Below are 24308 nucleotides of genomic sequence, written 5' to 3'. Positions count from 1 at the left end.
CCATTTCAAAATTATGGATTGCTATCTCATAAAACAAATTTTACTGGAACACTTGGTGACATCACGTACATAATGTTCACAAAAAACTGTTAATGTCATCACCGTATAAAGTATTACCCAGAAACTGTGGTGAGATCATTACAAAAACTGTTTGATGGAAACTGTGGGAGATAAAGTAGTCAGTAAAAACTGTTTGACTAAAACATTGTATCACCAGTACAAAATTATTTTACTGGACACTGTGATGTGATCACCAGTATCAATTCAAGGTCTCAGCTTTTCAGCAGAAAATTTGTTTTTACAGTTGTGTACAATACAACAAGATCCTGTGTTCATCCATGTTTGTGTTACCTCTAGTTGTTTGTGCTTGCGGATCAAGGCCCTAAGAGGCCTCCACTTTCTCAACCTTAAAATCATAACAAGTAATTAAGTATGATACAGCCATGAGCAGGAAACACCCTGTTTATTAAAATAAGGGAATCGTGTAAAATATTTTGTGGGAAAATTAATCAAAACAGAGGGTCATATGACCCTATATTGCTCCGTTAAATTTGACATCTTCAAGAAAAACATTCTGACATGTTTCATTAAAGATAGGGTCATAAATGTGGCTCTACAGTGTTAACAGGCTTTTCCTTTGAATTAAAGGGGTTTGACCTAGTTTTTGACCCACAGACCAAATTTCAAAACTTAGTCTAGGAATCATCAAGAAAACATTCTTACAAAGTTTAATAAAGATAGGGTCATAAATATGGCCAAGAGAGTGTTAACAAGCTTTTCCTCTGATTTGAGCAGATGACCTAGTTTTAAACCCCTACATGACCAGTTTCGAAACTTGGCTTAAAAAAATCATCAAGATAAACTTGCTGACAAGTTTCATGAAGATAGGGTATAATGGGGCCAAAGATTGTAACAAGCTTTCCTTTGATTTGTTTTGGGGTGACCTAGTTTTTGACCCCCTTTACTTAAGTTGGGGTAAGTGTGGTTAAAATCAAATGTAAAATGTCACTTCTATCTTGCTTACAAAGTAAAAATTTAAACTTTGGCTCTTTCAGGGGTCAATCAGGGGCCGTAATTCTGGAACCTATAACTGGATTTGACGGATTCATCATAGAAATCCAAGATCTATTGAATAGTTGTTAAAAATAATTTGCAAGTTTGTATCAAATCAAACTTAAAATGAAGTCTCTATATGGCTGCAAAAGCCAAAATAGCAAATTCTTTTAAAGGGGTCATAACTCTGGAACTCATGATGGGATCTAACGCACGAGATATTATGTCAAGTTTGATTAAAATGGATTGCAAAATGTGGTCTCTATCGTGTTCTCAAGCCAAAATAGCAAATTTTGGCTTTTTAAGGGGCCTTAACTCTGGAACCCATGACAGGATCTTGCCAGTTTTCAAAAGGAACTGCGATATTATGCCAATACAAGTTGTGTACAAGTTTTATTAAAATCGATTGGTCTCTATCATGTTAACAAGAAATTGTGGACGGACTGACGACAGATGAAGGCGATCACAAAAGCTCAACTTGTCACTAGAAACAGGCGAGCTAAAAAGAAAACAAGAGCATGTTCAATGGTAATCCCCCGCCGGGCATATTATAACTGAAGGCTAAAGTTCCTGGCAAGTTGTGTCTGAAAAGTATTAATTTTGGGGAAAGTTTTTAAAGGGAACCTTTTAGTTGTGGTCTGCATCAAGGGTTTAAAGTTAATCTTAAAAAAACCCACCCAAAAAAAAGGGCAAGCCCACACAAATCTTTATCAGGTAGAAATTGGTCAAATACACCTCAAAATTGGATTTAGCTGCTGTTGTACTACATGAAAGTGGTCTTGATTTTCCCTCGACAAGTAATGAAAAAGTTACATAAAAGCATTTATAGTAACAAAAAGGGAAGTAATTTAAGAAGGAACTGCGCATGGACACTTTTCTCATGATGGTGTTATAATTAAATTTGCCAAGTTATATCAAAATCCCTCTATTGCATGAAGAAGAAATGTCCGGACAGGTTTCATTCTTGTATCCTTTGACTCTAAGTGTGACTTGACCTTAGACCTAGGACCTGGTTCTTGCGCACTGACACTCCCCCTGTGGTGGAAACATTTGTGCCAAGATATATCAAAAACCTCATGCATGAAAGGGAAAGCTCCGGCAGATTGTTCTAAGAAATATGATTAAAGGGGATAACTCAAAAATAGGCTGTAGAGTTAATGTTTTTTGCCCCACTGCACTTCTCCAATGTTTCTATCAGTGATGAAGGTTGAAAAAATCCCTCCCGTACTTTTAGGGTTTATGCTTGGGACAAAATGTTTTTAAAAAAACTGTAAGGGGGAATAAATCAAAAAATAGGCAGCAGGTTATTGTTCTTTCACGCTGCAAATTCCCTTTCCCAAAGTGTTTACAGGTGTATGAAGTTGAAGAAAATCCCCCAAGACTTTGGGTTATGTCCGGACAAAATGTTTAGAAAAATGATAAAGGGAATAAATCAAAAATAGGGTTGGTTTATTGTTCTTTCACACTGATTCTTCCAATGGTTCTAATCAGTGTATGAAGTTGAAGAAAATCCCTCCCGTACTTTTAGGGTTATGTTCGGACAAAAAAGTTTTAAAAAAAATTTATTAAAGGAAATAAATCAAAAAATGGCAAGGTAGAGTTATGTTCTTTCACCTGCACTTCCTCCAATGTGTTCTATCAGTGTATGAAGTTTGAAGGGAAAATCCCTCCCGTTTCTTTTAGGGTTTGATCGGACAAAAAGTTTTAGAAATATGATAAAGGGGAATAACTAAAAAAATAGGCAAGGCAGAGTTATTGTTCTTGATGCGATTCCTTCCAAGTGTTCTATCAGTGTTAGAAGTTTTGAAGAAAAATCCCCCCAGTACTTTTGGAGTTTTTGCTCGGACAAATTTTTAAAAAAATATGACAAGAGGGCAAGATGCCCTTTGGTGCTCACCTAAGAAAACTCCTAACAGTGTTAAAACATGTTTGTCTAGTGATTCATGGAAACAAATATTTTTGACAATTTCATTAAGTTGGACCAAAAATTGGTCCCCTTGCGATAAAAAAGCATTTTCTTTATATGAACCTAGTTTGACCCTAGTGACCCTTGTTCAAAAATCGACTAGATTTTCAAGGCAATCATTCTGACCAAAATTCATGAAGATTTAACTGAAAAAACCAGCCTTATCACATACGAAGTTTTTTCTTTGATTTGCCAAGTGACCTAGTTTTGACTCAGATGACCATATTCAAAAAATTTGACCTAGATTTCATTAGGCAATCAACTGACCAAATTCATAAATATCAAATGAAAAAAAAGTCTCTATCTCAAACAAGATTTTCTTTAAATTTTACTAGGGAAACCCAGTTTTTGACTCAGATTAACCTATTTCAAAACGACCTAGTTTTCATCAAGGCAATCACTTTGACCAAATTTCATGAAGATCAATTTAAAATATCTCTATTGCAACACAATGTTTTCTTCGATTGACCTAAATACTAGTTTTTGATCCAGATGACCCATTTTCGAAATCAGCCTAGATTTTATCAAGGTAATCATTCTGGCTAAATTTTCATGAAGATCAGTTGGGAAAAAAAACAGCCCTATTGCATACACAAGGTTTTCTTTGAAATTTTACCTAGTTGGGCCTAGTTTTTGACCGAGATGACCCCTTTTCGAACTTGGTCTAAATTTCATCAAGGCAATCATCTGACCCCAAAATTCATGAAGATCAAAATTTAAAAATACAGCCTCTATCGCATACACAAGGTTTTTACGTGATATGACCTAGTGACCTAGTTTTTGAACCCAGATGACCCATTTTCGAACTCGGCCCTTGATTTTTTCAAATAATCATTCTGACCAAAATTCATGAAGATCAATTTAAAAATACCCCCTCTATGCATACACAGGTTTTTTCTTTGATTGACTAGTGACCTAGTTTTTGACCCAGATGACCCCTTTTCGAACTCGGCCTAGATTTCATCAAGGCAATCATTCTGACCAAAATTCATGAAGTCAATTGAAAAAAAAACGCCTCTATCGCATACACAGGGGTTTTTTTTTAATTTGACCTAGTGACCTAGTTTTGTCGAGATGACCCATTTTCGAACTCGGCCTAGATTTTATCAAGGTTATCATTCTGACCAAAATTCATGAAAAAAAATTTTTAAAAATACAGCCTCTACGCATAACAAGGTTTTTCTTTATTTGCCTAGTGACTAGTTTTTGACCCCAGATAACCCATTTCGAACTCGGCCTAGATTTATCAAGGTTTCATTCTGACCAATATTCATGAAGATTATTGAAAAACCTCTATGTACACAAGGTTTTCTTTTGATTTGACCTTTTTGACTAGTTTTTGACCGAGATGACCCATTTTCGAAACTCAGCTTAGATTTCATCAAGGTTTTCATTCTGCCAATATTCATGAGATTAAATGAAAAAATACAGCCTCTATCGCTACACAAGGTTTTTCTTGATTTGACCCAGGACTAGTTTTTGACCCCAATTTACCCATTTTCGAACTCGGGCCCGATTTCATCAAGGTTATCCTTTGACCAATATCATGAAGAAAATTGAAAAATACAGCCCTCTATCGCATACACAAGGTTTTTTTTGATTTGACTAGTTTACTAGTTTTGACCCGAGATGACCCATTTTCGAACTGGCCTAGATTTCATCAAGGGTTTTCATTCTGACCCAATATTTGAAGATTAATTGAAAAATACCACCTCTATCGCATACACAAGGTTTTTCTTTGATTTGACCTAGTGACCTAGTTTTTTTTTAACCGAGATGACCCATTTTCGAACTCAGCTTAATTTCATCAAGGTTATCTTCGGGCCAATATTCATGAAGATTAAATGAAAAATACAGCTCTATCGCTACACAAGGTTTTCTTTGATTTGACCTAGGACTAGTTTTGGGCCCGAGATGACCCCTTTCGAACTGGCCTAGATTCATCAAGGTTATCATTGACCAATATTCCATGAAAATTAATAAAAAACAGCCTCTATCCCCAACACAAACTAATGTTGACAGAGACGGAGACAGCGGGCGACGACAGACGAAAGGACGACGGACGCGGAATTGAGCGATCAGAAAAATCCCTGAGCATTGTCAGGTAGCTATTAAAGGGGATAACTCAAAAAATAGGCAGTAGAGTTATTGTTTTGCAAATGGCAAATTCCTCCAATGGGTTCTATCAGTGTATGAAGTTTGAAGAAAATCCCTCAGTACTTTTGGAGTTAGCTCCGGACCAAATACGTTGCGGACGGAAAGCACCAGCATGGACGGAGAGCATTTCTAATATCCCCTTGCCTTTGGTGGGGGGATTAATTAAAAAGAAAAAAAAAAGAGCTGTCTCCATAGGATGGGAAAAATGCCCCGATGGCACTTTGAATGAATGTTATGCCCATGTAGAGTTTAGGACCCTTTTAGCTATGGACCCGGGGTCATTGCGCCGGAAAAAAAGTCGTCTTACTGTGGTACACATTATGCCCAATAATTTTAAAATCCCATGCATGAATGACAAGATATGGACGGACACGCCCATCAATTTCACTATCATGAAAATATGACTTTAACGTTCAAGTGTGTCTGACCCTTTTAGTAGGACCTGGGTCTTGCACGGCACGTCGTCTTACTGTGTACCACTTTATGCCAAGTTATTTGAAAAATCCCCTCGATGACAAAAAATTTTGGACCGGACACGATGACTATCATGAAAAGACCTTTAAGTCTAAGTGTGACTTTACCTTGAGCTCCGGACCTGGGTTTGCGCGCGACACGTCGTCTTACTGTGGTAACACTCATGCAAGTATTTGAAAATCCCTCGGATGACAAAGATTGGACGGACAGAATGCACTATCATGAAAAAGACCTTAAAAGTCTAAGTGTGAACCCTTTACCTTGAGCTATGGACCGGGTCTTGTGGGGGACAGTGTCTTACTGTTGTACAATCATGCCCAAATTTTGAAAATCATCCAATGACAAAAAATATGGACAGACCGAAATTGCGGACAGCTGACAGACCGACAGACAGACAGTTCAAAAAATTATGCCCTCCTTTGGGGCATAACCACAGATACATTTCCATTATTTTAATCCACAATTCATATCCCCCCAAAAAAGCACTTTTGGAAAAGCCATGGAACTTTATGAAATGAAATGATTTGAAGACATTATTTAATCAACTTCTTACAATACCTTCTGAACGTATGTAGCTGGGACCCATCCTTCATATTTTGTGCTGTCATTAATCCCTCTCATCCAGCCTTTTTTATCAGTACATTCCTTACACAGAATTATGTCCCCTTTGTTTATAGTGAGTTCTGTGTCTACACGAGCAACAAATGGATACAAGGCAACATAGTGTGTATCCGTGTCTGAAATACATAGAAATCAATTATTCTGAAAGCTTCTAACATTATGTAATGTATAGATGTAAAAATGTCTCTTAAACCAACTTTTTCTTCATAAACTTGCAAACCAAAGGGGTTTTTACAGCAAAGAAACAACACCCCAAAATGGATCATGAAAATAATTGAGCCGTGGCATGGAAAACCAACTATGGGTCGTGCGACAGGATGGATCCAGACAGCCTGGCATCCCCGCAGTTGGTCAGGTCCATGGTTGCTTTTTAAGGCTATTGGAAATTTGGAGAAACTGTTAGAACGCATGGACTGACCAGGACTGGGGGATGCGCAGGTGGTTGGATCCATGCTGGTCGCATACCCACTATGTTGGTTTTCCCATGGCATGGCTCATATGAGTACATTTTTCATGTCTTACTAAATATGTGAATGAAAATTGTAACAGCTTTTTCATATTATGTTGATGTAATGTTTATTTTCAAAAACAAGAGATAACTAAAATGCAAAACTGTATTTACTCTACAAAACCTGATCCACTGCAAAACCGACATATTTTGTGTACTTCGTAATATGAGGAAATCTTTTGTTGTTAAATTAAAGCAGCAAAAAATGATTGTAAACCAGCTAATGTGAACACGCAATTGTGTTTTTGAAATGCAAAATCATGCCCCTGGGTGAATGACCAAAGATAGCATTTTTCGAAGAGAAGGTGAAGATCATATGACGGCCAATGTCATCTATATAATTATATAGGTCAGTTTGAAGGTCTTCCCACAAGGTTTACCGAGTGTGAGTATGAACTAAATTGGATAATTCATATGGGCTCTAGGACCAAAAATGATCTTTACTAAGGTTTTAAGTTTGAAGGTGAAGATCATAAGAAAGTCAAGATCATTTGTACATAGGTCAGTTTGTATGTCTTGCCATAAGAAGTGTTGAATGCGAGTATGAACAAAATCAAGCCATTAATGTACGCTGTAGGCAAAACGATAAAATCTGGTTTGTATGAACGGATGGACAAACTGACGGACAGTTCAATCACTATATGCCCAGTGGCATAAAAACAAAGGGGCAGTACTATAGGTAAGGAAATTCTTTAAATTACGTAAGCAAATTACCTGCTGAAGTATCTTTAAGAGGGGAGAGAACCTCTGATTTTGTAGGTGTTGTGCTGTTACTCCTGTCTGTTCCAGATTTCCTCTTATCCTAAAACAAAGTGTATCAAATTCTGCACAATTAGTCGCAATTAAAAGCTTGAGTGGAGAATTTAACACATGAAAAGGTGTTACCATTTTCAAAGGAAATGAGATCTCTTAACTCCCTGCTAACTGCACTTAAGAAAACAACATTAATAACATCATTTTCATAAAAACAGGATGTTACTTCTTCAATAATTTTCACACAGTGTCCTCAATCATTCCATTCTGTAAGAATTCCTTTGCAAGCACTGCATATTTACAATGACGTCTTTAAAAACGCCCCTACAAAACATTATACATCGTAACTCTTTAAACCATGTTAGAATTTATAATGATAATTTCACTCTCACAATTTACAAGAATCTGCAATGTCATCACACCTTTAACTTCCTGCTCTGTTTCTTTATCTGAAAAAATTGTAACAATTTCATAATTATCCTATTTTATTACACAAGAGCATACTTTCTCGAAACTCACCTATTTAGGAAATTAATTTGAATAAATTCTAACCCTTTTGAAGTTTAAATGAAGTTTAAATAATACCTTTGGTTGTATTTTGCAGTAAATAGGTTCAGCTTCTATTTCTTTTTCAGTTGGGGTAGATTTTCTGTGATTGGGTTCATTTACAATGTAAGATTGTCTGTGATTGGGTTCATTTACAATGTAAGATTGTCTTTGATTGGGTTCTTCTGACTTCTTCACCATGAAGGAAGTCACATGGGAGTCATCATGCATCTCAATCTCATTTTCAGTTTTGGGAAATGTCTTGAAAATCACAGTATATCTTAAACAAATAAAACTGCAAAATCATTGATTCTGTGGATATTGTGTTCGAGTCAATCCATGAACTAAATCCCAACAAAATAGCATATATCTTATGCATGTTGAATTCCTACAAACGACCAAAATGTGATCTTCAAAATTAAAATCAACAAATTCATATCCCCACTAGACATTTTGACAAAAAAAAAACCACGAAATTCAATACTCATGAAAATGAATGGACTTACAGAAATTAATGCAATAGGCAAATGTACATTTTGTTATTATGTATATGGCCATAACACAGATAACATGGGATGACTCGGACTCATTCTAGCAGAAAACCCACTTATGTGCATTTGGATATTTTTTGTCATTTCCATGGCAAGACTTCATTCAACTGTTTTGGTAAATTTTCGATTTTAGTATTTTAAATGAACGGTGAAGCAGGAAAGTGCATAGATACTGCATGAACTGGAATTGGAAAAGCTTTGTGAAGAAAATGACATGGAGACAAGGAAGCCCACATGACATTATATTTCATATCCTTATAGTAAAGAAGGGATTTTCCTTTCCCCTCTGAACACTACAAGGAAGAAGCATTGATGGCCTAATCGTCATTGAGTTTTCCCGATTGCTGAAACAATTGGTAGACAGTCTGAAGGATATGAGAGTTTTTTTGAAATTCGGTCAGTGTTTTGTGACAAGAAGATTTTTTAAAGTATCAAAATATATTTTATTGGTAAATGGTATCATGTATGAAAGTGACTATCCCTTTCTGAAGGCCTGCTTTCCACAACTGGAATAATTTTAACAAACTTGGTGAAGTGTCAATGAAGGAATATTTCTGTGATATCATTTAAAATAGAATTCATACAAACATTCTATTTTTATGTAAATCTGGCAGGCCATTAACCAAGTCTTTTTAAAATGATTTAACCTTGTGACCTAGTTTTTCACCTAAGCAACCAAGTTACAAATTTTTCCTACATTTTAAAACAACAAACATTCTGATCAAGATAAGATAAAAATGTGGCCTTTTAGTGTTAACTAGATCTTCCTATGATTTGACATAGTTTTTCACTTGCATAATCCAGTTTCAAAGCTGACCTAGTTTATGATGATCAAAAAGGAAATTGGACCTCCAGATTGTAAACAGTGTTTTTCTATTTGACCTATTAACCAAGTTTTAGACCTCAGATACCCCATTTTGGACAAAACCTTCCATAAAGACAAACATTCTGACAAAGTTTAAGAATATCAAGTAGGTAATGTGGCCTTTTCAGTGTTAACAAGGTTTTCCTATGATCTGACCTGGTGATCGAGTTGACCTCAGGTATTAAACTTCAGTTCCTAGAGACATATTCTGACAAAGTTTTGTAAAGACAAAGTAAAAAATGTGGCCTCTAGAGTGTTAACAAAGTTTTTCTATAATTTCACCCAGTGACCTAGTTTTTGACCTCAGGTATCCCAATCACTCTATAATTCATGGAGACATACATGATTTATGATAACGATACAAATGTTTTCTTTAGAGTGTAACAAAACTTTTCTATGATTTGACCTGAGTCTAGTTTAAAACTCAAAGGGAACCCAGTTTGATAGGTTTCAACAAGCTTTTTTTATGATTTGACTAGTGTCTAGTTTTTAAAAACCCCAGGTAACCAGTTGAATAGGGGCTAAAAAAGCCCTTTTTTATGATTTGACTAGTGTCCTAGTTTAAAACCTCAGGTTACCAGTTTGATAGAGGTGCTAACAAGGTTTTCTATGATTTGACCTAGTGTCCTAGTTTAAAACCTCAGGTAACCCAGTTTGAATAGAGTGCTAACAAGCTTTTTCTATGATTTGACCTAGTGTCCTAGTTTAAAACTAGGTAACCAGTTTCAAAATTGACCTAGATTCAATTTGAAACTGACATTCGACAAGTTTCATAAAGATTTAGAAGGAAAATGGGCCTAGGTGTAACGTTTCTATTAACGGGCCTAGTTTTCACACCAAGGACCTAACAAATCATACCAGATTTTATTGAAGGCAACATTCTGATCAAGCTTCACTAAGATTGTTTCAATAAAATTTGGCTAAAATTGTGACCTGTGGAGTGTTAACAGTTAAATTATTGACACCGAGCTAACAAACATGCTAAATTATGCCAAATTTATTGACAACTTTAAGTAATCTGAAAACTCGGCAATTGGGGTCTCGCCCCGAGGTGACAATTAGGAAAGTGGCGATTTTGGCTCTTCAGTTTTGGGGTCATAAAAATGCACTGTGTTGTTTCTATTTTGGGGCCAGGCTTTTGAGTGTGTCAAAAACGCAGAAAATTCTGACTTGTTGACACACTGGTAAGCATTATCTTTGGACAATAAACATAGGACATCAGTAAGCAACGTCTATGCACAATGAACAAAGTTATCTAAGTCAATGCCATCAGTAAGCATTTGTTTGTTTTGTGTTTAAAGCCATTTTTCAACAGTATTTCAGTTATGCAACAGCGGGCAGTTAACCTAACCAGTGTTCCTTGATTCTGTACCAGTACAAACTTGTTCTCCGCAAGTAACTGCCAACTTTTTCCCCCGCTGGAATCAGAGGTTGAGGACAAATGATATCAGACACAATGTCTTTCATCAAATCGTCACACTTAAGTGTAATTTAATGATGATGGTCTCCTTGTGGAAACTGTGAACAATAATTCCAACACAAATTTTGTCTGCATTTTATAACATGTCAATCAAACCATGATGCATTTAACTTTTTGTTCACTTGTATTGAGTATCAATAGAAATACACAAACAGTTTACTGCCTATCAAACAACTTTTGGAGTATTTCCAGTATAAAGAAGATTGAAGGAAATTCTGCAATGTGATACACAGTGGAATCTCTCAGCAGAAGACACAGTGGGGCATGGAAAGCTTCAGACTTGTGAGGTAGCTGGTATGAATCCCAGAGAGAGCCAAACATGACTGCAGTCTCCAAATCCTTACTATTGTATGTGTTCTTTTCAGAAATCCAGGAAGCAACCATCATGTGTTGTTAACACAACTGACATACATTAAACACAGCTCAGACTCCTTTATTCCTGTATATTCTAACAGACCTGACATTTGTTTTCTTTTTGTTTAATAAAATAATGTTTGCCATTCTAAAACTTTTCTAGTCCAAAACCCAATGCAAATTCTAAATATTCATCATATTTAATTGCTGCATTGGTAAGAGTAGCTCTTCTGTATGTTCAAGTTACAAACAAGTTTGTTATGAATTTCTCTAAAAATCATATAAAATGATAAAGCAAGAGTATTTTACCTGGCGGTGCAGCCTGTACATAGTTGCTAGGGAACCAGCCAGTCTGGTCCCCTACAGTTCCTCTCCACCAACCAGCAGCCTCCTTCCGGTGTACTCGCACTAGGTCACCCTGTTTCAGCTGTAAATGGGTACTCAGTTCTCCTTTGTAATCAAACACTGCCTCATACGTCGTACACCCTGAATTTAACAACATCTTCACTGTATTTTTCTCTCTTTTTTTGTAATTTTTCCAGTAAAATTTAGTCAGGATTACAAAATAAACTGAAATTATATTATACAAATTTTCCTAAGGCGCACAATTACCTGTTTATCCCACATTTATAAATAAGATATTTATCAAATAAATACCAAAAAAATAATCAGCATGATGAATTTAGCAACTGGATAAACTTTTCTTTCCGACATTATGTGTCTCATCTAAAGTGTTTAACATGTGTTCTCAATGTAAAGGTTCTGTGAGTAAAGAATCTTGTATGTTTATAAACTTATCACAGTTTGACCTTCGAAGTTGCAAACTGAAATGTTTGGAGTGAAAATGTGAAACAAAATATCACAGACATCATATGCAAAGGAATGGAGAAATGCAAACACTGATGTGAATAAGGTGCTCCAATGAACAACCACAGTAACTGATCTCATAAAGTGCTCCAGTAAAATTAAATATATCATTGTATGTGTAACAAGACTGAAAATACTTAAGCTCCTAGGTACCAGCCTCACACATAAGGCAGACATTCTACCGCCTTGCTTTAAAACTTTTCTACATAGCAAGGAAGTATAACAAAAGCTGCACGCAAAACTGTTTCAACTCTATCTTGATGGACAATTTTCCAATCTTGCTATGCATACTCTCATACACTGCCCTACCAAGCATGTCTCAAATTTATACTGTGTAATCACTGGAATAATTTTTGTGAATTTCATGGTTGCGTCAATCCTCCATATCAAACCATAGAAGACAAGGACATCTGTGAGCAAAATGTAAGGACAATGAACAAAGTGGTCTTAGTCAAGATATCAGTGAACAATGTCCATTGGCAATACAAGCGCAGTCACACACCGTGTTAGCATGTTTGTTACTTTAAGGCAATGTTTCTTAATATAATTATTCTTATCAGTCTGTAAAATCTCAATGTCTGATTAGACCACATGAATCATTCCTAAAAGTATCTAGAGATGGGCTCACGTTTATATATACATGTTAACATTAAATTTAACCTTAAAACCACAAATGCCTTTTTTCCGTGTGCTATTTCACATATAACTAATTCAATGTTAAAATCAACATCATGCGCTAGACATTCCATTTTTAAAATTGCCCCAATAAACATGCATTCCTCATACAAGCATACTTCATAACAGATGCTTTAAGTTGTTTCATCATGCAGTCACATGCTATTTCTGATATTCCCATGCAATATCTCAAAGATAAAGCAATATTTTCTGAGAAGAATGAGAAGTACTTATTCTATCCAAATATCTCCTGAAAATAAGTTTGTGCTTCTTCTGTTTATTGTTTGATAAAGTTTTCATCAATGATTTTGAAACAGGTAAAAATGCATTCAAAGGTTTAGTTCAAATCTGCAAGAAAAAAAAACCTTTTTAAAGCTTAAATAATTCTGAGAGTCTGAACTCTGAAAATGTTATAAAACAGAGACTGGAAATCTGTCTCATTCTCTACCATCCTACTGGTTTTTAGCTCAGTCTTAAAATCAACCAATGGCAAGATAGCACCCCAGAACTGGTCTCCTAACTAAAGTTTTATAAATTCAGACCCAGGCATATATCATTTGAGAACACAGATATCTAAGAATTAGAGAAGAACAGCATTTCCATCTTTCTGTTCCACAAATTCAAGGTTGAAAACTTCACTCAAGTGTAGAAATATTCAGTGAAGCCTTTGCTGCTAGACCTGCTATATAAACTTTATTGGTGCTGAGCTTTCTCTGAAGAATTCCAGAAAAATGACATGTACATGAAACTGAACTTTTCTATTCTATTTGGAAAATTGTACAGTATGCCTTAAACAATCCAAAGCATTTCTGCATGAAGTGTGCTGTTAATTTACAATTCATCGAAATGTTTAGTCTGAAATTTTAAGTGTGGATTTAGGAACACCAAATATTCAATGTGCCTTAACTTCGTTTGTTGTCAATTTATATTGCTGACATTTTGTTGAGTTCTCTGCAGTTGTAGATGGCCCATTCATGCCAATTTTCTGACATCAAGATATGTTCCAGAACAAAAACATGTGTTAGTCATTTGAACTGAAAACCAAGTCTAAATTTTACACTAAGAGATTTAGAAACTCTACATTTCCTTTTTTTTCTTTTCATTATTATACAAACACAGAATGTAATGAAACTTTATATAATGTCTGTGTCTTCCACAGCTATATACATCTATTAAAAATTCCACTGGTACAAGAGCTTGTAGAACACTAAATGCCCCCCTCCCCCTTGATGCATTCAGTAACTGCACAAGGAACAGAAATGATTTGGTCACTGTACACTGGACATTTGATGTACTGACCTCAATTCAATAATCATGGGTCATTTACCAGTCATAAGTGACCTCTGGTTCAAATAGGATCTTAGACCAAAGCATTCTCTAGTTATTTGTACTGTTCTGGGTCAATGTGACCTTGACCTTTGACCTACTGACCTAAAAATCAATAGGGGTCATCTGCTGGTCATAATCAACCTCCTATTAAGTTTCGTGATCCTAGGCCCAAGCATTCTCAAGTTATGGTATGGAAACCGTTTAACTGTTCCAGGTCATTGTGACCTTGACCTTTGACCTGCTGATTTCAAAATCGATTGGGGTCATCTGCTGGTCATGACCAACCTCCCTATTAGGCCCAAAAGTTTTTGAGTTATCATCCGAAAAACTGACTGGTCTAAGGACTGACCAACCGACAGACATCACCTTTCTTTCTACAAAGGGGCGCATAATGAATATAATAGAAGATTGAATATTTTGTGTTCTTAAACCCAAAGTTAAAGTCTCAGACTTAACATGAGGTGAATATGGCCCCAGTTATATTACCTTTGTCAGTATCGGATAAACCAGCACTTTTCTGGTCGTCATTTACCTCCTTATTCTTGTCTTTCTTTTTACCTTTTCTTTTCCTTACACCAGTGATTGTCTCCCCTCTCTGCCATTTTGCTACACAATATGAACAAAAAAGACACATGCAAAAAATACTAACTACAGGGATAACTAAAAGGAAGTATAAAAGAAATAAGGTGCATTAAAGGCAAATGGCATTGGATAAAAAATTTAAATTGAAAAGCAGTAATATTTTTTTCTTATTACTTTCATAACCCTAGGTTCTGTGTAGATTGAAAATAACTAATTAGTACAATAAAAAGTTACTATCAAAATTGCCCAGCTTGCTCTGTTGCGCTTTTCTTATATTGCAGCTTATTTTATGTTATTAATTTGAATTATTTGACATCAAAACCTATCTATTGTCAAGATTTACCTTAATAAAGACAGTAGCGCTAACTGTTTAACACATAATACAACTTATAAGAAATGTAATATATTCCTGGAAGGACTTATCCTACCCATATAATGGCTACCAGGCATTATAATGCTAGGTTAAATTTCGACTAATCAAAGATGTAAAACACATCGTGCTAACTGGAGTATCCAGCTAACGATATTCAACTGTATCTTAAATTATATTTTAAGTGTGTTCCTTTACTCTCATTATCTAGTATCACAAAAAAATGCTCTGTAATACGCAATACATTTGTTGTTACCATTTTGTTCTTAGCATACCACTCTTTTCAAAATACATCAAGGTGAATGCATACAAAAGAAAATGTTGTTATAGTTTGAAAAGAAAATCTTATCTCAATGCCATTTATCTCCTGACAAAGTTACAAAATACATAAAACATGCAAGAAAGAAACAACACCAAAAGGCTTACGTCATGATGCACAAATCCTGTACAGTCCAGAAAATTAATCAAACACTAAGCATGTATATTTACGTTTGTACTTTTGTACCGTTACAACATGCATCGTCCCAGTTTTATGATTCAGTTTCCAAAACGTGCACATGTAATAATTTATATCACAGCTGGAAGAATATTACTCAGCATTTGTCTTGTACTTCAAAACATATGCTGTTTTTGCAGTGTCTCTCTATTTACTCCTATTTTCAAAACAAGGGTACTTGAAACAAAATTTGAGCTGCGCCCTGAGAAAACCAACATAGTGCATTTGCGACCAGCATGGATCCAGACCAGCCTGCACATTCGTGCAGTCTGGTCAGGATCCATGGTGTTTGCTTTCAAAACCTATTGCAATTAGAGAAACCATTAGCGAACAGCATGGATCCTGACCAGACTGCGTACATGCGCAGGCTGGTCTGGATCCATGCTGGTCGCAAACGCACTATGTTGGTTTTCTCATGGTGCAGCTCAAATGTTTTGAATCATCAGCTACATACTGGACATACAGCTGCATTTCTCCTGATTAACAGCAGATTTTATGAGAATGAAAATAATTACAGAATGTCAGACCTTTAATCCCTTCTAATACTTCTGTTACACTATGTTGAGAGAGTATCGGCTATAGTGCAGAGGATAAGAAAAGTTATAAAACTGAATTTTGCGACCAGTCTAAGAATGTTGCTTTCTCATTGGTCAGTTTTAAGACTTTGTGCTCCATTCAACCAATCAGACTTTAAAGATTTTAGACTGCTCGCCAAACTGAGTTATATAACCTTAGACCCAGCTTAATGTGTAAACAACATTACAGTAAAAGCTTTTATGTATAGATACACCATACCAGAAACACTATATCATTGTCTCCAGAAATGGTGGAGGATGATCATTATAAGTGCCCCCACCAGCCCCCCCCCCCCCCCATTATTCTAGGCCGAGATTCCATCCACAGTAATAAGGGGTAAATGATTTGTCAGCAATATTAGTCCCTGAGTAACAGAGGGTGTATATCTATATATAAGAGTTTGGTACATGAGAGTTCTGTTATAGTATATATATATACATACTGATGTAAAAGGGAAAATTTTTATGTACCTACATTTTTATAGGTCAAATCAATCTTTTTTCTTAAAATTCCAGTCTGCAATGAACAGCCATTCCTCTCATGTACTAACACCCTTGTTAATCCCTCATTAGTTATACAGACAAGTCAATTACTAATCTAATGTACATTTTATAAGGAAAATACCTTTCTTAGGTGAAAGAGCAAAACTTGATAGTCAATTTTCTACAGGTAAATTGGTTAATTTATCATATGGTATGCACATAATGCAACATAATGCCAAAAAAATACACCAAAGTAAATATCAGTATTATAAAAGTATCAGTACTGTAAAATCATACCTTTTCACCAAGCTTTTTCTTAATTTGGTGAAAAGGGAAAATATTGACACTATATAGCCATATCGAGAAACATATCCGACCATTTTAAACAAGAATAACAGATATGGACTTATTTTTATGAATATAGACAATAGGTGAAATTCAACCTATAGTGAAAATAAATCCTCTGCGAAAAGTTCTGACTTTACAGTACACAGGAACATGCAAAGGGAAACCTAGATTCAAAATGAAAGAAAACAGTACACAATGCTTATTAAAAGGCTATTAACATATTCATAAATTATTATGATTATGACCAGGGTCTATACATGTATATACCTATATCATCTGGCAGAACTGCCTCCCCGCCATTTTGTTCAGGAACTGAACTTGGTGATGTCAGTGGAATATCTTGTCTGGCATTGTTTACCCATAAATCCTGGACACGATTCTTTGCTGGAGAACCCTGAAATCAAATAACGCAAACTAATGGTTACATATAAACATAAAATTTCCTGTTTAACTTTTATGTGCAACACATGTATATTTCTGCCTAATTTAGTATGTGTTACATATAATACTTGTCTTTTTAATTTAGTAAGTGTTAGCACATGCATTTGCCCATCTAAAGTATCTGCTATAAATGTGCTTGCCTTTCTCATGTTAAAATACACATCCTTTTATTACTTAGTACATGCAACACAGGTGCTTGCCTGACAGTATACGTAACAAAAACACTTGCCTGTCTAATTATATGTGTAACACATATATACTGGGACTACAGTAGTATGTGTCACAAATGCACTTGCCTGTAATCATATGTGTTACACATACATACTTGCCTTTCTAATCTATATAATATAAATCCCTTTACTGTTTGCACCACAAATTACAAGCTTTATAAATCCCTTGCTAAAATCAGAAGTAACATACAGAATGTTTCTTTATCACACAGTGATTGCCTTAAATTCAGAGATTTTCTTGCACACTTAGCACACCTTGAATGTTATTAATACATATTAAGTGAAAATAGCTAATAATTGAGATATTAAATGATCATTATATTTTGATAGATAAATCTACCTCAGAAAATCTTGGTAAGCTGGTTACCCTAGACAGCCTATAAACAAAATTAAGCTTTATCTAAAGGGTACTTTTGGGAGGAAATGTTTGTGTAATCTACATGGAACATCAGGCCAAAACCTGTTGCTGGTTAACTAAAGATAACTTTCAATTTCATGCTGATACAGGATAGAACCACATAGCTTTTCAGTCACCTGTAGGCATTTTATTATCACTCTCATACCTTTGTTAGTTTTTTTTTATATATATATTTCTTGTAAGGTATCTTCAAAACACAGATAACTAAAAACCAATCATTTTGCATATTTTTGAGTGCCAATAAGTACAGAAAAACTTATTCACTAGCTGTTTATAACTCATGAATCAAAGCTGAATCTGCCTTAGTGACCACCTGTTTTAATCAGCCACTTGCATTAAGCAGTCAGTTAGCTGACTTCCAAATCTACTTTCTGTTCTAATTTTAACTTGTCTTCAGCAGCCACCTGACTACAGCAGCCAGATTCTGTCACTCCCATGCCTGGCTGCTTAATACAGGTGGACAGTATGAACTCTCTTCAGGACACCTCAAAACAGCAAACACCACAGAATACTGAAGAAATGGACTGAATGTAACAAAGGAATGGGCAAGAAAATTGCCAAATAATCTATTGATCCTCAATTGAAATAAACCAAAATTGCCAGATATTTCCCAGACATTTCCTTCACTTCTAAGATTTCCTGGAAATAGCAGAACATTTATGGCTATTACTTGGTCTTAAAGCACAACTTTTTAAAACTTTCTCTGTCAACAGGAAACACAAGGAAAATGTATATTTTAATGTTCCTGTATTCTGTACAGTACTAAACTGTTCTCCAAAAGTATTGCCAACTGCTCCACATGAATCCAAGGTGGAGTAGGAATGATGCAATGTCTTCTATCAAATCATCATACAGAACATAAGACAAACCTGGGAATCAAATTCAAGACCCCTTGAACTGTAGTTTTGCATTCCCCCTATTCATCTAAGTGAGTGGGCACACTGTCCATTTCAAGAGAACACACAAAAGAAAATTCACTTTGACACAGGCAGGCACCTGAGTGGAGCAATTAAAGCTTCTGCAAGCCAGCAAGATGGCTTCCTGTGTCACAAGATTTCTACATCCAAAGCTCGCAGTGGTGACTAGCAAATGCTCTGATCAAGCAGACATCCTTGTCCAACCACCTCAAAATATAGATTCAGTACAACTTGCATTATGAGACCACCAAAGTTAAGAATAAAAATGGCCTCTAAACAAAACTGGTTTATTAATACGACAATTTTTTCTTTAAAATCATAAATGGGACCTAAAATAGTGGTCTCTTAAGGCAAGTAGTCTCTTAACAAACATGGTCTCTGAGCAAGTTTGACTGTATTAAACACACAAAGTGTTATTCCAGGAAATAGCAGATAATCTGGGCTTTAAAGACTCATAATGCCTTTGTTTATAATCTGCCTGCCATATTTTTTGTTATGGACATAAACTGTGTCTATTTCTTCTTAAATCCTACTTCTGATAATCGTTTTCTCAAGTACAGTGTATTTGACAAAGGATTGAAAACTGATTAACATAGCATGAAGCATTATTGAATCCATTGTTTATGATTACCTCCCTCTATTGCTCCAACTGTATAGGCTCAACTGGTGATTCTCTAACCATGAAATTATGCATAACATCTATTCTGATTGTTTTTAATTTTTTTTATATATAAAATTAAAAACCTTATGAAACTTTAAATATCATAGTAATGATTCAAGAATTGTAGTTTTGCTGATAACCATTCAATAAAGTGCATTCAAAATAAATTTCTTCTGCAAATATTTCAGCAATTTAGTCAGTCAGGACGTGACATTGAGACAGCCATCGAAATCAAATAACCTAATGAAGTGCAGGATGCAGCATGCATGATAATGGGGTTTCATGTATGGAGAAACACTGCACATTTCACAAGCAATCCCATTATCCTAAAATAATGACACGCTGTCTCCAAATATTTCACAACAGTTACTGCTGAGTCAGGAACAATCAAAATGGCTAGGACAACTTTATATTTAGAGTTACCAGAAGGAGAGAAATTCATTCATCTCAATTGTATTTACTAACAGTGTCCCTTACAACAATTTTGAAATGGAGTTGGGGCCTCTACTAGTGGAACAAGAGCTTGCTCGGCATGGAAGTATGGGGTCAAAATATTACCAGAGATTTCCAACAAAAGAAGAAAAATAGATAAGACAAACAATGTACAGGTCTGTATTTGTGGAAATGGATAAGTCTTGCACTATATGGCAATGTGTGACCATGATGGTGCTCAAAGTTTCAAAGCCAATTATCAAACAGTTTAGACAAAATATGGAATGGTATGCAAAACTTAACTAATTTCTATGTCAAACAAGAAGCTGCGTTCAATAAACGCTTGATACCCCCGGTGGCATCTTTGTTGATACAAAGCAACCTAAGTCCAAAATGAGGTCAAGGTCAAACTGAGGTCAGGTGATGTCTGAAGATGAGGAATGGTCACAGGTTACATCTGTATTAGTATCAATTCATTCTTGTAAGTGGTATTGATACTAGACGAAACGGTCCCATTTGGTTAACCAAGAGATGGCCCATATAAAGCAACCTAAGTCCAAAATGAGGTCAAGATCAAGGTCAAACTGAGGTCAGGTGATGTCTGAAGATGAGGAATGGTCACAGGTTACATCTGCATTAGTAGAAAGTAATTCTAGTAAGGGGTATTGATGCTAGACGAAACGGTCCCATTTGGTTAACCTCGTACGGACAGACGAATGAACGAACGGACGGACAGGACAATCACTATATGCATCCAGCATCAGTAGATGCCGGGGGCATAAAAAGGGCCATAACTGAGCTAAACTCCTTGTCCTAGTTATGCAGTCTTGCCTACATAAGTAAACTATGATGGTAAACAAGTGGTCGAAGTTTCAAAGCCATATGACAAACATGTTAGGCAAAATAGGGACTGGTATGAAAAAATTAACTAATTTCCAAGTCCAAAAAGGGCCATAACTCAGCAAAAACAGTTGACAGAGTTATGTAGTCTTGCTTACAGATAGAGATCATGATTATAAACAAGATTAGTGTTCAAAGTTTCATAGCCATATATCAAATACTTTTTACAAAACATGGACTTCTGAACCAATTTTCCATGTCCAAAAAGGACCATAATTCAGCCAAAATACTTGACAGAGTTATGTACTCTTGCTTACAGATAGAGATCATGATTATAAACAAGTGTTCAAAGTTTCATAGCCATATATCAAATACTTTTTACAAAACATGGACTTCTGAACCAACTTTCCATGTCCAAAAAGGACCATAATTCAGCCAAAATACTTGACAGAGTTATGTACTCTTGCCTACAGGTAGAGACTGAAATAATAAACAAGTGTTCCAAGTTTGAAGTTAATTCCTTTGATGTATACAAGATATTACCATTTCATAAAAACTTTTAAGCAACACCGACGCCGGGCGAGTAGTATAGCTCTCCATGTTCTTCAAATAGTCAAGCTAAAAACGTACCATGAAGGATCCAATCTTCATTAATGGCTTTATAAACAGTGTTATTCAACATCCATACCAGAGGCACAATGCTTACCTTGCCTTCAACTTTCCCATCTGTATACAGAAGGTTCATAGTATGCTTTTTTTGTTTTTGTTGGGTTTAGCATCACATTGACACAATTTAGGTAAACTTCAACTTTTCCAGCTTGTGATGGCAAAGGAAGACCCAAGGTCCCCTACAGCATTGTTTCAGGCACAGATAGGCACCTGGGTAGAACTGCTGGCCTCTATATGCCTGCTGGATTGCTTCCACACAAGAAGAATTCTGAATTCATATCTGTGAGAGGCAAGGGGTCCTAACCGCTTGCCCAGAGAGGCCCCCTTATTCACAGTACGAGGATAAAAGTCCACACAAGAGACTTAAAGCTTACCTTTGCCTTTGACTTTCTCCTCCTTATACAGATAATACACAGTATAAGCAATATGAGGATTCCTAATCCACACAGTGGAACTCCAATATAGATAATGTTGTCAGACAATCCACCTGTAAAATAAAATATGCCATCATAATATAAAGCTTTACCTGTATTACTCATTATCAATATAGTTCAAACATTCATTATATCCAAAAAAGCCAGGGATTTTCAAAACAAGAGGGCCATGATGGTCCTAGTTCTTTCACCTGACTTTCATAGACTATTTGAACAAGTTTGGAAGTGTAGAGCATGGAAAATAGCTGTGAAATTATTTTTGAATTTCAGCCAGCCTTTTTCTGACATGAAGACTTTTAAAGTATCCACTATGCAAACAGGAAACAGTGTACACATATTTAAACAAGAGCTGTCACTAATGGTGACAAATGCCCCAGCAGCACCTTGACCTTTGACCTGGTGACCCCAAAGTCAGTAGGGGTGGTGTACTCAATAAGTTCTATCAGCATGTGAAGTCTGAAGGTCCTGGGTGAAGTGGTTCGCATGTAAAGTGCCTTCATGCAAAAAGTTAACGTTGGCCCCTGTGACCTTGACCTTTGACCTGGTGATCCCAAAGTCAGCAGGGTTGGTGTACTCAATAAGTACTATCAGCATGTAAAGTCTGAAGGTCCTGGGTGAAGTGGTTTGCGAGTAAAGTGCCTTCATGCAAAAAGTTAAAGTTGGCCCCTGTGTCACCTTGACCTTTGACCTGGTGACCCCAAAGTCAGTAGGAGTGGTGTACTCAATAAGTACTATCAGCATGTGAAGTTTGAAGGTCCTGTGTGCAGTGGTTCGCGAGTAAAGTGCCTTCATGCAAAAAGTTAAAGTTGGCCCCTGTGACCTTGACCTTTGACCTGGTGACCCCAAAGTCAGTAGGGGTGGTGTACTCAATAAGTACTATCAGAATGTGAAGTTTGAAGGTCCTGGGTGCAGTGGTTCGCGAGTTAAGTGCCTTCATGCAAAAAGTTAACGTTGGCCCCTGTGACCTTGACCTTTGACCTGGTGACCCCAAAGTCAGAAGGGGTGGTGTACTCAATAAGTACTATCATCATGTGAAGTTTGATGGTCCTGGGTGCAGTGGTTCGCGAGTAAAGTGCCTTCATGCTAAAAAGTTAACATTGGCCCCTGTAACCTTGACCTTTGACCTGGTAAACCCAAAATCAGTAGGGGTGGTGTACTCAGTAAGAACTATCAGCGTGTGAAGTTTGAAGGTCCTGGGTGCAGTGGTTTGCGAGTAAAGTGCCTTCATGCAAAAAGTTAACATTGTGACGAACGAACGAACTAACTAACGAACGAACTAACGGACGGACAGTTGAAAACTAATATGCCTCCCTTCGGGGGCATAAAAAAGTGACTACCACTGTGGTGGAGAAATTTTCAACAAACTGGAACAACATGAAGAAACTTTACTTGGTACCAGTAGGGTCCTCAAAAAGGAACATGTATTTCTGTGATATTTAAAGAAGATTTCACAGAGAAAAAACATTTTCACCATGTTTTATGTAAATCAAGAAGATTATCAATCAATGTTCAATGATTTGACCTACTGACCTAGTTTTTCCCAAGTCACCAAGTTACAAGTTTATCAAACATTCTGACCAAGTATCATAAAGATCAGGTAGAAAATGTAGCATTCTGATGTTACCTTGGTAGATGTCTATGACATGATTTAGTGACCTAGGTTTTGACCTAGATATTCCAGTTTCAGACTTGCTGTAGACAAACATTCTGATAAAGATTTAGTAAGACAAAGATGATCAAGTAGAAAATGTGGCCTCTATAGTGTGTTAAACAGGATTTTTCTATTATTTGACCTAGTGACCCAGTTTAAGACTTCAGATAATCAAATTTTCAACTTGTCCTAGATAACATACAAACAAGTATTCTAGTATGATCAAGCAGAAAATGTGGCCTCTAGAGTGTTAACAAGGTTTTTGTACTATCTGACCAAGTGACCTAGTTTAAGATCTCCTATAACCTGACTAAGACTTCATAGCGACGTTCAGAAAAAAGTTCTATGAAGGCGAGATAGAAAATGTGGCATCCAGGGTGTTAATTACTTGATCTAGTGACCTAATTTTTGAAAGTAGATGGCCCAGTAATAAACATGTCCCGGATTGTATTGAGGGTAACATTCTGACCAAGTTTCATTAAGATTGTGCCAAACTTGTGAAGCCTGGAGTGTTGATGGCAGACGACAAACAACAGGAACAGAGCGATCACAATAGCTCATC

At 36.1% G+C, this 24308-nt stretch overlaps 2 protein-coding genes across 9 annotated transcripts in view; both read right to left on the bottom strand.

Moving 5' to 3' along the window:
- Positions 1-382: 382 nt before the first annotated feature.
- Positions 383-11358, bottom strand: LOC128557259 (intersectin-2-like). Its single transcript, XM_053544448.1, has 5 exons — positions 11135-11358; positions 8118-8358; positions 7494-7581; positions 6209-6387; positions 383-406 (listed from the first exon to the last, which is right to left on the bottom strand). The coding sequence occupies exons 1-5, from the start codon at positions 11356-11358 to the stop codon at positions 383-385; spliced, it is 756 nt and encodes a 251-aa protein (XP_053400423.1).
- A 232-nt stretch (positions 11359-11590) lies between these two features.
- Positions 11591-24308, bottom strand: part of LOC128556892 (E3 ubiquitin-protein ligase SH3RF1-like) — a 50738-nt gene continuing 38020 nt past the window's right edge. For 7 of the 8 annotated variants that reach the window (XM_053542781.1, XM_053542782.1, XM_053542780.1 and 4 more), the window contains 4 exons: positions 22036-22148; positions 17321-17447; positions 14686-14805; positions 11591-11814 (listed from right to left, as the gene is read on the bottom strand). In XM_053542781.1, the coding sequence (XP_053398756.1) occupies positions 11606-11814; positions 14686-14805; positions 17321-17447; positions 22036-22148 (569 nt within the window). In that variant the 3' untranslated portion in view covers positions 11591-11605. The remainder of the gene's footprint in view (positions 11815-14685; positions 14806-17320; positions 17448-22035; positions 22149-24308) is intronic. The other variant, XM_053542787.1, reaches the window with a different exon arrangement.

Source organism: Mercenaria mercenaria, chromosome 5, assembly GCF_021730395.1.
Source record: "Mercenaria mercenaria strain notata chromosome 5, MADL_Memer_1, whole genome shotgun sequence".
Classification (NCBI taxonomy): domain Eukaryota; kingdom Metazoa; phylum Mollusca; class Bivalvia; order Venerida; family Veneridae; genus Mercenaria; species Mercenaria mercenaria.
Note: the sequence above shows the minus strand (reverse complement) of the source record. Positions and strands in the feature narration are given on the sequence as shown.